This window comes from Talpa europaea, assembly GCF_964194135.1.
Source record: "Talpa europaea genome assembly, chromosome: 8".
NCBI lineage: Eukaryota > Metazoa > Chordata > Mammalia > Eulipotyphla > Talpidae > Talpa > Talpa europaea.
The window spans coordinates 40,090,450-40,104,504 of NC_140075.1; the positions used below are offsets into that span (position 1 = coordinate 40,090,450).

General features: G+C 33.4%; 1 protein-coding gene across 8 annotated transcripts in view; it reads right to left on the minus strand.

The window, feature by feature from the left end:
• DMXL2 (Dmx like 2) overlaps positions 1-14,055 on the minus strand; it is a gene marked incomplete at both ends in the record, with an annotated part of 128,561 nt that overhangs the window by 19,862 nt on the left and 94,644 nt on the right. For 5 of the 8 annotated variants that reach the window (XM_084239748.1, XM_084239747.1, XM_084239744.1 and 2 more), the window contains 6 exons: positions 2,119-2,246; positions 3,747-3,823; positions 5,352-5,543; positions 5,942-7,020; positions 11,141-11,405; positions 12,679-12,844. In XM_084239748.1, coding sequence (XP_084095874.1) covers positions 2,119-2,246; positions 3,747-3,823; positions 5,352-5,543; positions 5,942-7,020; positions 11,141-11,405; positions 12,679-12,844 — 1,907 coding nt within the window. Of the gene's footprint in view, positions 1-2,118; positions 2,250-3,746; positions 3,824-5,351; positions 5,544-5,941; positions 7,021-11,140; positions 11,406-12,678; positions 12,845-14,055 lie in introns of all 8 variants that reach the window. The other 3 variants (XM_084239745.1, XM_084239743.1, XM_084239741.1) reach the window with 1 other exon arrangement.

Genomic DNA, 14,055 nt, shown 5'->3' on the forward strand with positions numbered 1-14,055 from the left:
ATCCCTGGCTGGCCGGGAGCAACCCACATGGCACCGCAGACCTCTCCTGCCTCGTCCGCTGTTCCCCTCACCAGTGTATTTCAGTACATCTGCCTGTTCTGATTCCCACTCTCTCTGGTGAATCCTCTCATTTCCCTGCACCTCTGGCTTACACCCCAGTTCTTGTAGGCATAAATAAATAAATCTTTAAAAAAAAAGTTAACATTTGGGGAATTTGGGTGAATTTATACAAAAATTCATTATTTTTGCAAATTTTTGTAAAGTTTAGAAATAAAAAGTTAGAATGAAAACATGTTTCTAGACCCTGATGCATAAAGCAATTTTAAATACACACTTTGAGTTTATTACTTTTTTCTATAGTCATTCTTCACAATGTTCATTAACATTTAAATTCAGAGCTATAAAACACAGAGTAAAAAATTAAATGACATGGTAAACCAGGGAGCGTACTGAAGAGAGCAGACAAGCTTTGAAGTAATGGCATGGAAAAATGAAGAGAGTTAACCAGAGAAAGAAGGACTGGCAGACAGCATGTCATATGTGCCATAGTAGAATGGTCACTTCTATCCTAAACCCATAAATCTACATTCCTGTAAGACCTAAAACCATAAAATACATATAAGAAAAAAATACAAAGAAAGCAAAATATTCCCTGACATAAATTTCAGAAAAATCTGAGTATTTGCCTCCAGCATCAGGAAAACAAAGAAGAAAATAAACAACTGGGAATACATTAAATAAAAAGCTTCTGTACAGCAGAAGAGACAGTAACCAAATGAAGAAACACTCTACTAAAAGGGAGAAAATATTTGCACCCCATACATTTGACAAGGGACTGATATTTTAAGACCTACAAAGTGCTCACACAACTCAACAAAAACAAAATAATCCAATCAAAAAATGGGCCAAAGAGTTAAATAGACGTCTCCAAAAAAGACATGCAGATGGCCAAAAGACTTATGAAAAAAAACTCAACCACACTTATCATCTGGGAAATGCAAATCAATGAGATACTACCTCACACCTTTGAGAACAGCCTATATCAAAAAATCCAGACACAGTAAGTGATGGTGAGGGTGTGGAGGAAAAGGAACTCTCCTACTGGTGGCAATGCAAACTGGTCCAGCTGCTATGGAAAACAGTGTGGAGGTTCTGCAAAACTAAAAATGGATCTGCCTTATGACCTGACAATTCCACTCATAAGTATCTACCCAAAGAAAACGAAAACACTAATTCGAAAGAAAACCTATACCCCTATGTTTATTGCTACACTAGTCATTATTTACAATAGCCAAGATATAGAAACTACCTAAATGCCCCAATACCCCAAAACAGATGAAAAGATCAAGACATGGTATATATACACGAGGGAATACTACTTAGCAATCGAAAAAGATAAATTCATGCCCTTTGTAGCATCACAGATGGAACGAGAAGGGACAACGTAAGCAAAGTAAATCAGAAGGAGAAAGATACACCTAAATACTGGATTGTTTCACTTATATGTGGTTATAGAGAAACCAAACAGCGTCAAAGACAAATCTTGAAAGCTGACCATAGATCTAAAGCATCCAGGAGAAGGGGAAGAGGAGGCAGAAGGAAAGGGTGAGGTGAAACAGGTGGAGGGGGGAGAACACAGTGCACCATGGGTGCTTCGGTGGTGGGAGAACAACAGTGACCACACCTGAAAGGAAAAATCCTGTATTGTCAAAAAATCAACAAGAATATAAGGAAAAGGTACTTCATTACAACATAATTTAAAAATAAAATTTTAAAAATAAAATTGTTTTACTGGATATGGTACCTTTTCTGACATCTCTCTGTGAAATCGCTCTCTAGGTCTCTCATTCAGAGTGTCTAATGATAAGGAAGATTGTGTGTTCACCCTTAAGATGTTAAACCTTTGCTTTTTTATGCTAGACAACAGAGCTGATTCTTGAAGCCTTAACTTTCTGACTCTTCAGACATTACAGTACTTAAGAATTCCTAATCCACAGCAGAAAACATCCTCAAAAAAAACCATTCACCAAACCCACAAAGAACAACAGTCAGAAACCAGTTAGTAGCTTTTAAAAAAAGGAACTGCCAAGTAGATTTTTTTTTTAATGCTTAAATTACCAGGCCACTGAGCAGGAGAAGAATTTGGCGTTGCATGTTCTTCAATACTTTCTGTCCTTAGTCTTCGACGATCACTTAAAAGAAGTCCTTGATAAGCTATTCCTGTAAACTGATTTCCTTCTGTTTGACTGCTAAAACAAATAGATTCAGTTATCATCCTAACATATATAATAATTGCACTTTGTACATATCACTCATTACAAATGATTATAATAGAATCAAAATTCTTAAAGATGAATTCATTGTTTTAATACAAATTTGTTTTAGACAGGTCTTAAAATTAATTACAAATGTTTATTAAATTTTTTCAAAACATAATAGCAAATTTTACTATATTGGGCAGATGAAAGTTGATCTTTTAAACTCTTTTCCAGAGACCAATTAGTGTACCTTAGTATCTTTTCTACATGCATTCATTTTTATTTAAACAAAGTCCCAGATAAGATTATTACTGGCACTAGGACAGATTAGAAAGTTTCAGGTTACTATTTTGTTGCCTTCCTTAACTGTGCAAAGTTGTACAAGCTTAAAATCGGAATTGAAACATAAGCTAAAATCTAAAGAATCTAGAAATATATTTTAGAAATTCTTAATCCTAAAGCCAAATGCCCCTGAATATTTATTTCCCTATTCTTAAACACTTTCTGAAGTTAGGGAAAATCCAAAAGCAGAAAGCAAAGTTCACTCCCTTGAGAATCAGTCATAGCCTGAGGACTATAAAATACACATTTTAAAAATATTTAAATTTTCATTTGGAACCATTTTAACCAGTGACTAAGTATCTAACAAGTCTTCTTTGATCATAAAGAGAACTACAGTTAACTAAATAAGCTTTTCCCCTACATTTTCAAGTCTTTGGGATTACTTAAATATGGCCGAATTAGGCTCAAAACAATATAGGCCATTTTGAGAGTAATTCCTGAATATGACATCAAACTTTCCCATGAAACACTAAAATTTCAAGAAAAAAAAATCTAGACATATGCCTAATATAAAAATGTCAGTTTGTATATATTACATTTTAAATATAATTCATTTAAATACAATTCATCTTTCCAGGTGATTAAATTTCTTACTACAACTGTTCTAGTCATTAAATGCAAAGTCTATGCTGATGAAAGTAATGTGATATTTAGAATATTTCAAAACGTTACTTCTAACTAGGAACAGTTCCAAAAACTTTATTACACATAAATGGTTAAGCTAAATTTATTTTAATAATTCAATTTTGGAATGTACTTTTTAGACTTTCGAAAGTATTCTTTCAACTGAAAGCCAGTTAAACAAATAGGAGCTAACACAATGCTGAAATAGTACATGTGTACAAAAATAGGAAACTTCATACTATTATTTTGGACAGTGAGCTTTTCTAGAAAATAAAAAAGAAGGTGGTGATAATTTCTTTTACTATTTATCATTTCTATATTTTTCTGTTATTACTAGGTGATAGCTGAAATAAATAATTCTTATATCTCATTCATTCTCTTAATCTATTAAAATATACACGGTCGTCACATTTGAGGATTTTTCAGTCCCTAGGAAACAGAACCTTAATATAACTTGAACAGTTTAATGTTTTTGCTATATTAATACTACTTCAGGGTTTTTTTTTTTTTTTTTTTTTTTACCTGTAGCTGTGACTGTCACATAATGCTTGGTAAATTGATGCAGAAAGCGATGCTGCCAGAGAATGAAGTGTGTGTACCTAAAACCAAAACAGCCACAATTACATTCTGTACTAACATTTCTACACAACTTAATTTTTAAGCAACCTTATATTTTAGAAAATAGCCAGGAAACTACCAAAATCATAAATAAGACTATATTCTAGAAGAGCCTACAAACTCTTTCAAAACTTCTAAAATAACACTCACTCAACTTTATATGTACGTCCACAACCAAGCTAAGTGATCCACAAACATCTTCAAATACTTACCGTGAGCACACCACTTACTATGCCATGAACAGAGTGCCGCGTTCATATTACTGGGATTATCTTGGCCTATAAATGATTAGCTTAACTAATAATAATCAAAAAAAAGTAGAACCAAAATAAGTATAGCATTTTCAAAACTTCTATTTAAACTTGCTTCATGATAAAAATTAAGACTTGATTCTATCAGTATATCTACTTAGAAAATATATCAATCATTGTGTGAAATGGCTGGTTTTACAGAAAGTAGATAATTTACTTAGTAGTTATAAGTGGCACAGTGTTAGAATTCTAAATTTAGAAAGTTTAAAAATTATCAATATAAGATAAAAATCACCCTAAAGTGTCATACTGAATCAGTATTTTCTGTCCCAAAATCTTAAAATTTGAAGGGAATTCAGAAAGTTTTGTACTCTTTGAAAGCCTTATCCAAATTTCTAGGAACTGAACATTTTTACCTAGAATTTATATACATTTAATGCCTTTTCTATTAGCCCCCTAAAAAATAAGTAGTCTCTGCTAAAATACTGATATAGAAATACATGCTGTAGACCAGAAGTCTCCAGTAGGCTGACACTATCAGTTAATCTTCAGTTCTTCAGAAAAGGTACTACCAGAGACTGAATGTCTTTCAAACAAAAGATTAAAAAATTTAAATGTTGGGGGCCTGAAATAACATCAGTCACTCGAACTGGACAAAGTGTAACACAAATACACTTTGGATAGCACAGTGGGAATCTGATCAATTCTCCAGATCCTGTCAAATTCTCTAGGGTATAGATTTAATTTTGGGGAGTAACTCTGCCACAACGCGAATGCTCCATAGACTGCACAGCCTATAACACACATAATCATCAGGGAAACAGCGGCATGGACACTTTCTCTGGGACTATTCCTGATAAATCATGATTCTCTCAAAGATATTCACTGAATTTATATTTTCACAATATATCGGCATGTAAGCAAACAATCATAAATATATCTAACTTAGTGGTTCAATTAGGGGAATAGCGTAGCTAAAGGAATATTAAGTGTTAAGAACACTAGAAAATTAATTTTATTACTGGAAAAAATATTTGCCTGACTTTAAGAATAACTTTTCCAGAAGAACGCTTACTTTTAAATTACATTCATTGAACAGTCTTGAATTGATAGGGAGTGAGAAAATAGTACATAAGAAAAAAAGAAAAAGAAAACAGTACATAAGAGCCCTTAAAAATACTTCCTCTATGTAGCGTAAGTATAACATATTTCCCTTCTTAGTGTGTATAAGATCAAATAGTCATAAACTTTACGATACCTTGACATCGCCAATACTGGGATGAGGTGGTGTTTTCATCTGAACAATAGTATAAAGTATATCATGGATGTGATTATTGAGGTACAACACAGGATTAGCTATGACTGTTTTTGTTGAAGCGATACTTGCTGAAAGCAGAGGTAAGGTGGTAGGCAATGGTAGTGGAGACTGGAGCTGCTTCACTGTAGTTTCCTGGGGTGACAGTGGATTATTTTTTCAAAGTAGTTAAAATGAAGGAGGAAAAAAACAATGATTAGTTATATTATAAATATACTAGCAATATACATTTCAATAAAGTGTTATGTTCCTGCACTTATTCATATGAGCACCCAGTCTGTCCAAGGGTCTATGCTGGCCACAGAAGATAAAACGAGGACCATGGCATAGCTGAGCACTCATATTTTTATGCCTAAGTCAAAGCTTATCAAAGCCTTAGTCTTAAAGACCCATTCATGGTGTTGATATCTGCCTCCTATGGATTAAGGAGCAGAACATATTTAAATAGTAAAATGGTCTTTACTATATAGCTACAAATGGAAGTGTTCTGTAACTTATTCAAATTACCAAGATTGAAAAACTGAAGTTCATACCTGCTGTGATTCTTGTAGCAAAAATTTGAGTTCCATCCTTACTGAGGCCAGCCCACCACCTTGGGCCCCATGAAGACTACAGTAACTAAGAAACACTCTCAGGAGATCTTGATTTTTCTGCAACCACAACTTTCGCCTTTCTGCGTGTTCTCGTTTAGCCTGCAATCTTCGTCTTTCTATTTGGTGGCGCTCATAGGAACCAATATCTGGTTTGTCCACCATTTCATTCTGATCCAGAAGATCACTCTCTACTTTGGAATAAGCCTTACTGGCATATTCTTTAATGACTGATTCATGATTACATATCTCATGCAAGGCAGCAATTTCCTTTTCAAGCCAGTTATAGAGTTGAAATCTAAGTTTTCCTCCATCTACCTCATAACCTGTAGCCAATGTTCTTAGTTCAGTCATAAGAATCTTTAAACAAGCTCGAAATTTCAGTTGTTCAGCAATCACGTCTACTTCAATATCACCTTCAAGATAATCCTCTTCCTGAGGTGTCACTAACATATTAGGGTCTGGAGTTTTCTGATCTTCTTGTTCATCCTTCCTGACATCTGTACTTTTCATTACTAAACCAGCAGCATCTTCCTCCTCTTCTTCTAAGGCACTATCATGCTCCTCACCCCAATCAAGGTTAAGGGGTTCCTCCTCAACTTTTACTATTGGCTGACTCCAGTCAAACTGTGATGAAGTTGCATTTGACCAATCAGTGCCAGAACTTCTTTGTCCATCACTCAGAGTTTTCGATTCTGAAGGTATATCACCCATCTTTTTAGAAATAAAGTCAGGCTTATCTTTCTTTGTAGGTAAGGCAGATATTATGGTAACTTTGGGAATTTTGGAGAGTACCTCTAAGGCTAAAACAGGGCACCCAACTTTAAAGTGAGCATTTGCTGTTGTAAAGAATAATTTTCTTTCTATGAGGTTAATTTTATCAACAAAGTTTTTCTCAGTTTTGAGACCTAAGGTTGCCAAAGTTCCTTCAGGGGAGGCAAGGTTTCTTCGAATAATCAAGGGATGAGTTCGAAGGTAGTTGTAGAAACTAAACACCACTGGGTTACAAGATTTGATGATAACTATAGAAATCAGACAGAAACAATAAGGTATTGTGTTAACTTGTACTATTATTAAAATATAAAATGTTAGCATATCCTCAAAATAAAAGATAATTAAATATTAACCTAAGTTAAACTATGATAATGCACATTAGTAAAACTATACCACTGAAATAAAAATAATTTCACTATGTACTGCTATGAAGTATTACCCAGACTATATTAAAAGAAAAAAAGTGTATGTAGTAAACTATCTTTATCTAAAAAGATCTCTCTCTCTCTCTCTCTCTCTCTCTCTCTCACACACACACACACACACACTCACACAAACACACACGCTTATATTTTCAAATGGAAGGAAAACACAACCACACTTTCTTTTTTAATCAACTCCTTAAATAAGGAGAGAACAGAGAAGGTCAGGAAAGAAGCCAGATTTCTCTGAAAATACATTGGTTTTATATATTTTGCTTCAAAATCATGTCAACATTTTATATAATTTTGAAAGTAAATTAAATTTTAAAAATTTACCAAAAAGACTAAAGCAAAATTAAACACATGCTTTGGTGTATAATATACCATACAAACAAAAATAGCAAAAAAAAATAAGTTTAACCCTTTCTCAGTAATCAGGTTATGAAAAATATTTGTATTAATATTCTGAAATTACTATAAGCCTAAAAACTATGTGTTAATGCTATAAGAATCCAAGATTTTCACTTTAAGACAGAAATCTGTAATCTAAAGAGAAAGAACCTTACAATATATATTTAAACTATATATAAGTGTGAATTTGTGAATTCTTAGGAAAAAAATTCCTACTTCCATTCACTGACATAGCCTAGAAACAAAGACCAAACCAACAGCAATAAAGATCTCTTTGCCCTGACGGCAGTCTCTAAATCCTTGTCTCTAATTATTATTTCAATAAAAAGAACCAGGATTCTTTGGGGTAATAGCCATTTCCAGTTCCAAGTCAGAAAATATACAAGATGATTCTGAAACATGTTGCAATACCAAAAAGCAAAGAAACAATCAAGGAATAATGTCGAAAGGACTGAAGAATTTGTAGAATCTCCCACTGGCTAAAGATGGGATAATGTGAGTATCTACAGTAATAAACTGCAATGGGTTAAAACATAGATCTATCTAAATCTGTAAGTTCAAAATAAACTTTTTTAAAAAAAGCTTCCTTTTCTACACTGTAATGTTCTTTCCTTAAAGTTCTGTGTCCACAAAAATTGACCCTGCGGGTTTTACTCTACACAAACCTGAATCTTTAAATTTACTTTTTAAGAGGAAAGAAATAGTCATGTAGAAACATAGTTGCACTGCTTTAGGTATTAAGCCTGAAAACTGAAGGACATATATGTTCTTGTATAAGAAAATAAACCCACATCCTCAGATGATCTGGTATGGTAGTGAGTTGGACATATTCCACTTTGGTCTTCCATTTCTCAGCTCCCTACTTGGGACTGGCCTCCTGACTTCTCGTTGAGATCATTCAACAGGAAGCACAGGCATGGGATTCCAGGATCAGAGGACATGTGGTTGGGGTAATTATTTCTGCTGGAATTCCCTCTGCTTGTTAATCATGGGATGGTTACATCCCTCTCCCAAAGTGGGATCTGTAAGATAATAGCTAAATTTATAAAGACTTTTACTTCCCCTATTAAAATATATGCACCCTTGCCTCAAAATAAATTAAAACATAAAAAAGTATAAGTAAATGCTAATTGATCACTTTTGTAGGATGCCAGGGAACCACGCAACTATTTTGAGAACTGGTAAATAAAGAAAAAGAAGCAAATATATGTTCCCTTTATAATACATACTAATAAACTTACAGTGATCTACAGTTGCTATAGTAGATTGCAATCTAAACAAGCATTCCTGCTCACAAAGGATAAAATCTTTGAAAGAAAAAAAGAAAAAGAATAGGAAGGGGTGAAGAGGATGGGAATATATGAGGCACAAGGTTGGTTGTAAATTAACATCTATTAAAGCTGGGTTTTAGAGAAAACTTTTGCACACAACACTCATGATAAGGGACTGATCACAAGATCTACAAAGAGCTGATGAGATTCAACAAAAACAAATAATCCAGTCAAAAAATGGGCAGAATTGCTAAAAAGAAATTTCTCCAAAGAGGAAATACAAATGGACAACAGGCATATGAAAAAATGTTCAACATCACTTGTAATAAGGGAAATGCAAATCAAAATGAGATACCATCAAAAAAAAAAAAAAAACTAGCACATATCCAAAAAAACCTAGCAACAATAAGTGTTGGTGAGGACGTGGAGAAAAAGGAACTCCCCTGCACTGCTGGTGGGAGTGCAAACTGGTCCAACCACTATGGAAAGCTGTGTGGAGATTCCTCAACCTGCTAAAGATGGAGCTTCCATATGATCCAGCAATTCCACTCCTAGGTATTTACCCAAAGGACACAGAAACATTAATTCAAAAGAGCACCTGCACCCCTATGTTTACTGCAGCACTATTTACAATAGCTAAGCTATGGAAACAACCCAAATGCCCAAAAATAGATGACTGGATCAAGAAGATGTGGTCCATATATACCATGGAATATTACTCAGCAATCAAAAAAAGATAAACTGATGCCATTTGCAGCAACATGGATGGAGCTGGAAGGGATCATGCTCAGTGAAATAAGCCAGAAGGAAAAAGAAAATACTGGATGGTTTCACTTTTAGGAGGAATGTAGAGGATACAAATAAGGGATAAGGATAGAAAAGTAATTGTAATAAAGTAAAAATCAACAGGCAACTATAAACCAGAGACATTATGCAGGCAGAGAGAAGGGAGTACGATCAAAACAGGGGAGGGAAGAGCACAAGGGACTATAGTGATGGTGCACAGGTAAATGGCTGGTGGGAATTTCATGGGAACTATAACCAAAATGAGAATGCATACATTGTACAAAAATGAAAAATGATGTACAAATGTGTAAATTTTTAAAAAGCTGAGTGATGAATTCATAGACTTTCACAATACTATCCACTCTTCTACATATATTTGAAATTTTCCACATTAACAAGTTTTGTAAAGTTAACATCAAAAACATTAAGAAATAGAACCTTCTGTCTATAAAAATATGCACATTTAATTAAAATTACCTGGGTAACTCAGATACTCTTAAGGTCTTATTTCCTTTAAGATATTTAATAATAATTACTAAAATAATATATTTGTTCTTATGAAAGAAGAAAATAAAAAACAAGTCCTGATCTCTTTACCCATATAAACTATTAGCATTTTAAAATAAGAAACCAAAATATAAGACCTGAGAATTATAATTACAAAGAATACAAAATGAAATGTTACCACTTATATCTCCCCACTCTTATTTCCTAAAGGTAGCATGACAATTAGTTTTTTGTGATTTGTTCCAGACACGGACGTGTCTCATCTGTAGACGAGTGACATATATGCAAAAGACAACCAGTCACTGTTCTGCACTTACTTTCTTCATTTAATAAACTACTAATCTATCAATCTACCTCATATTTTAATAGCACATTGCTTCTATACTACGACTATTGAAATTTACTTCAACATTCTATTGATGAATACTTAGAATGTTCCTTTTCTAAATTATTATAAACAATGCTGATAACATTAAAATGCAGATGTTAAAAAATAACACCTCACTTGGGAAGGATAACCAAGAGCAAAGAAAGTTTTCTACATAAAAAGTAATTTTTTTCAGGGTATATACACTAAATCAGTATGTGTACACTCAAAATTTCTACCTTGAAAAAAATGGCTATAGGTCTATATGGAAAGACTGTATCATCTGGAAACATTCTGTAAGCTTCAATTTACTATGCATGAAATTATAAAATTATGAATCCTATTTTATATATCTCATTATATATAACTATGAGTAAAAATGTGAGTCTTCTTGGCACTAAAATTATAACAGCAAAATGTTAGCATCACCTATAAATAGCAAACAACTAATCCTTTAGTAACATAAGTAATTTTGATAACTCCCAAAGTTGAAAAGTAAATCTGGTAATGACTGTAGGTTATACAACTTTACTCTAAGTGATCATTAGTTCATAAACTCTTCAGTTAAAAGGAAAAAAAAAAACACCTCGCAAAATGTTCCTACCTTGATGTTCATCATCCTCCTTCGGTGTTTGCTCCAATAACGTGTCCAAGGCTCGGGTGTAATCTTTCATTACCCAATAGGCAAGACTACGCAGGAAAGGATCAGGATGTAATCTCGTACAATCAAATCCTGAGCCATCCTTTTGGCAACCCAAGATCTTCTGATTTAGGATGGATATGTAAGTGGATGAAGTCTCAAATTCAGATTCATATAAACGGGCAATAACCATAGCTAACTGAATATCTTCCATTTTCTCCAGACATACCTGCAAAGTTAAATATTAGAAAATACTTATATAATAATTATTTAGAAACATGAAATAGCTCCCTGATATCCTGAAATTATCTACCATTTATATAGTCACGGGGGAGAAATGGATCCAAAGGTAAGTTATATGGCTGCTTGACAGGTTAAGGAATAGCAAAAAGAGGAGTAGAATTTAGTAGCTTCCAGCCTAGAAAGATCATTTATAAAATAAGCTTTAAAAAAGTGCATCAACATCATCTCAAACTTAGGTCAGCTTGAATTAATAACATTCATTTTTAAATTAATATATGATCATTCAACTTATATTTAACAGATCCTCTTAATTTCAAAATATAGTTCCACGAGGGATAATTATTACTATTTAAAAGAACCTACTACTTACATGGCAGATAATTCCTGTCATAAAGGTACATAATCTATTTTACTCTCTGTTAGTCTATATTCTAATATAACTACTCATCTTGAGAAATTTAGGCCATTCAGGTAATATGAGCATAATGCAATCAATGTTTCTTTTCTTTGCCTGAATATCTTTTGTGGAAATTATAGGAATAACTTCCAATTTCCAAATTATAAACATTTGTTATTTTAAAAATCATATACCTGAGATAATTTTGAAAATATGACTGATTCTAAATATACTTTCATTTTGTGGGGTATTTCCTATTTCTCCTATAATGTGTTACGTCCAATTCTGATTTTCCTTCACCTGTTTGGGTTGTTCATAATGATACTGAGTATCCTAAGAGGTAGATCATAAACAATTGCAATTACCATTAGCTGCCAGGATTAAATATTAAAAAATGCAAAGCTAAACCTCTTCACATTCTTTTTCCACTAAGACAACAACAATACAAAGCAGTGTAAATTCCAATTTCAGTTCCTTATCTGTGATTTTCACATAGAAGAAAAATAACTTACTTATGCCCTTCTACACCAAGAGGAGGTTGTGACCTATATATATATTTTAAATGGTTCAGAATTACAAGATGGCCAGGAAGAAAACACTCATAAAAAGTATGTCATTTTTTCAAACATTCATAGTTTGAAATGTGCATGCTCATTTTAAAAATCAATAGTCTCTATAAAATTTTGCATTTTTTCACACCTGAATTTATTTATAACTTCATTGATCACACTGCTGCTATTTAAGTAACCTCGGTAGTTATCCTCTGTCCATACAAACATGCCAATAATTATAATCTCCTCTACAACCTCTTCAGGTTTTCAGTCTCTTACAAGTATTCTGTATAATGTTTTCTTAATTATACCTCGATAGCATCTTTCAATGAACCTGCTAACAAGAAAAAAGCAGCAGATTGTTCAAAGCGTTGTTTTCCAAGTAAAGAGAAAGCATTTTTCAAAGCAGCTTTACGCCATCTATCTTCATTAAAGTTGTGGCTGAAAAATGTTGTCATTTTTTCATCATGTTGTGACCTGGGAATCAGAACACAAACATCAGTGGCAAAACCAATCCTTTTCAGAATATAAAATGTATATTCTATACAAAATATAGAAAATAAAAACCGCAAACATTGATCTAAAAGATGAACAATAACTTCAGTGAGAGGTAATTATAAACATACTTCTCTGTGCAGGTGCCCTTTTGAATTAATGTTTCTGTGTCCTTTGGGTAAATACCTAGGAGTGGAATTGCTGGATCATGTGGAACCTCCATCTTTAGCAGGCTGAGGAATCTCCACACAGCTTTCCATACTGGCTGGACCAGTTTGCACTCCCACCAGCAGGGCAGGAGAGTTCCTTTTTCGCCACATCCTCGCCAACATTTGTTGTTGCTATTTTTTTTTGATATGTGCTAGTTTTTTTTGATGGTATCTCATTGAAGTTTTGATTTGCATTTTCCTGATTACAAATGATGTTGAACATTTTTTGCCTGTTGGCCATTTGCATTTCCTCTTTGGAGAAGTTTCTTTTTAGTATTTCTGCCCATTTTATTGACTCGATTACTTTGTTTTTGTTGAGTCTCAGCAGCACTATTTGCAATAGCTAAGCTAGGGAAACAATCCAAATGCCCAAAAATAGATGACTGGATCAAGAAGATGTGGTACAGTTACACAATGGAATATTACTCAGCTATCAAAAAAGATAAACTCATGCCATTTGCAGCAACATGGATGGAGCTGGAAGGGATCATGCTCAGGGAAATAAGCCAAAAAGAAAAAGAAAAATACCAGATGGTGTCACTCATAGCAGGAATTTAGAAAACTTAAATAAGGAACCAGGAAAAAGACTAATTATAATAAAGTAAAAATCAAAATCCACAGGCAACTATAAACCAGAAACATACCACAGGGTGAGGAGGAGGGAGTAGGATCAAAACAAGGGGGGTGGGAATTGTATGGGGACTATAACCAAGATGAAAATGCACATTGTGCAAAAATGAAAAATGATGTAAAAAATATATAAAATTAAAAAAATTTAAAAAGGAAGGCTTATAATGCCTGTATATACATAAATAGAAAATAAGAGTTCACTTTCTAAAGTGCTTTTGCCAAATTTTAAGTAACATTCCACTCTTAAGGTTAAGATGAAATGATATTTTACCAATTTCTTATAAAGGAATCAAGGCACAAAGAAGTCAGCTGATTTGTCAAGTTCATAATCTAATACTTTCAAAGGCATCAGGC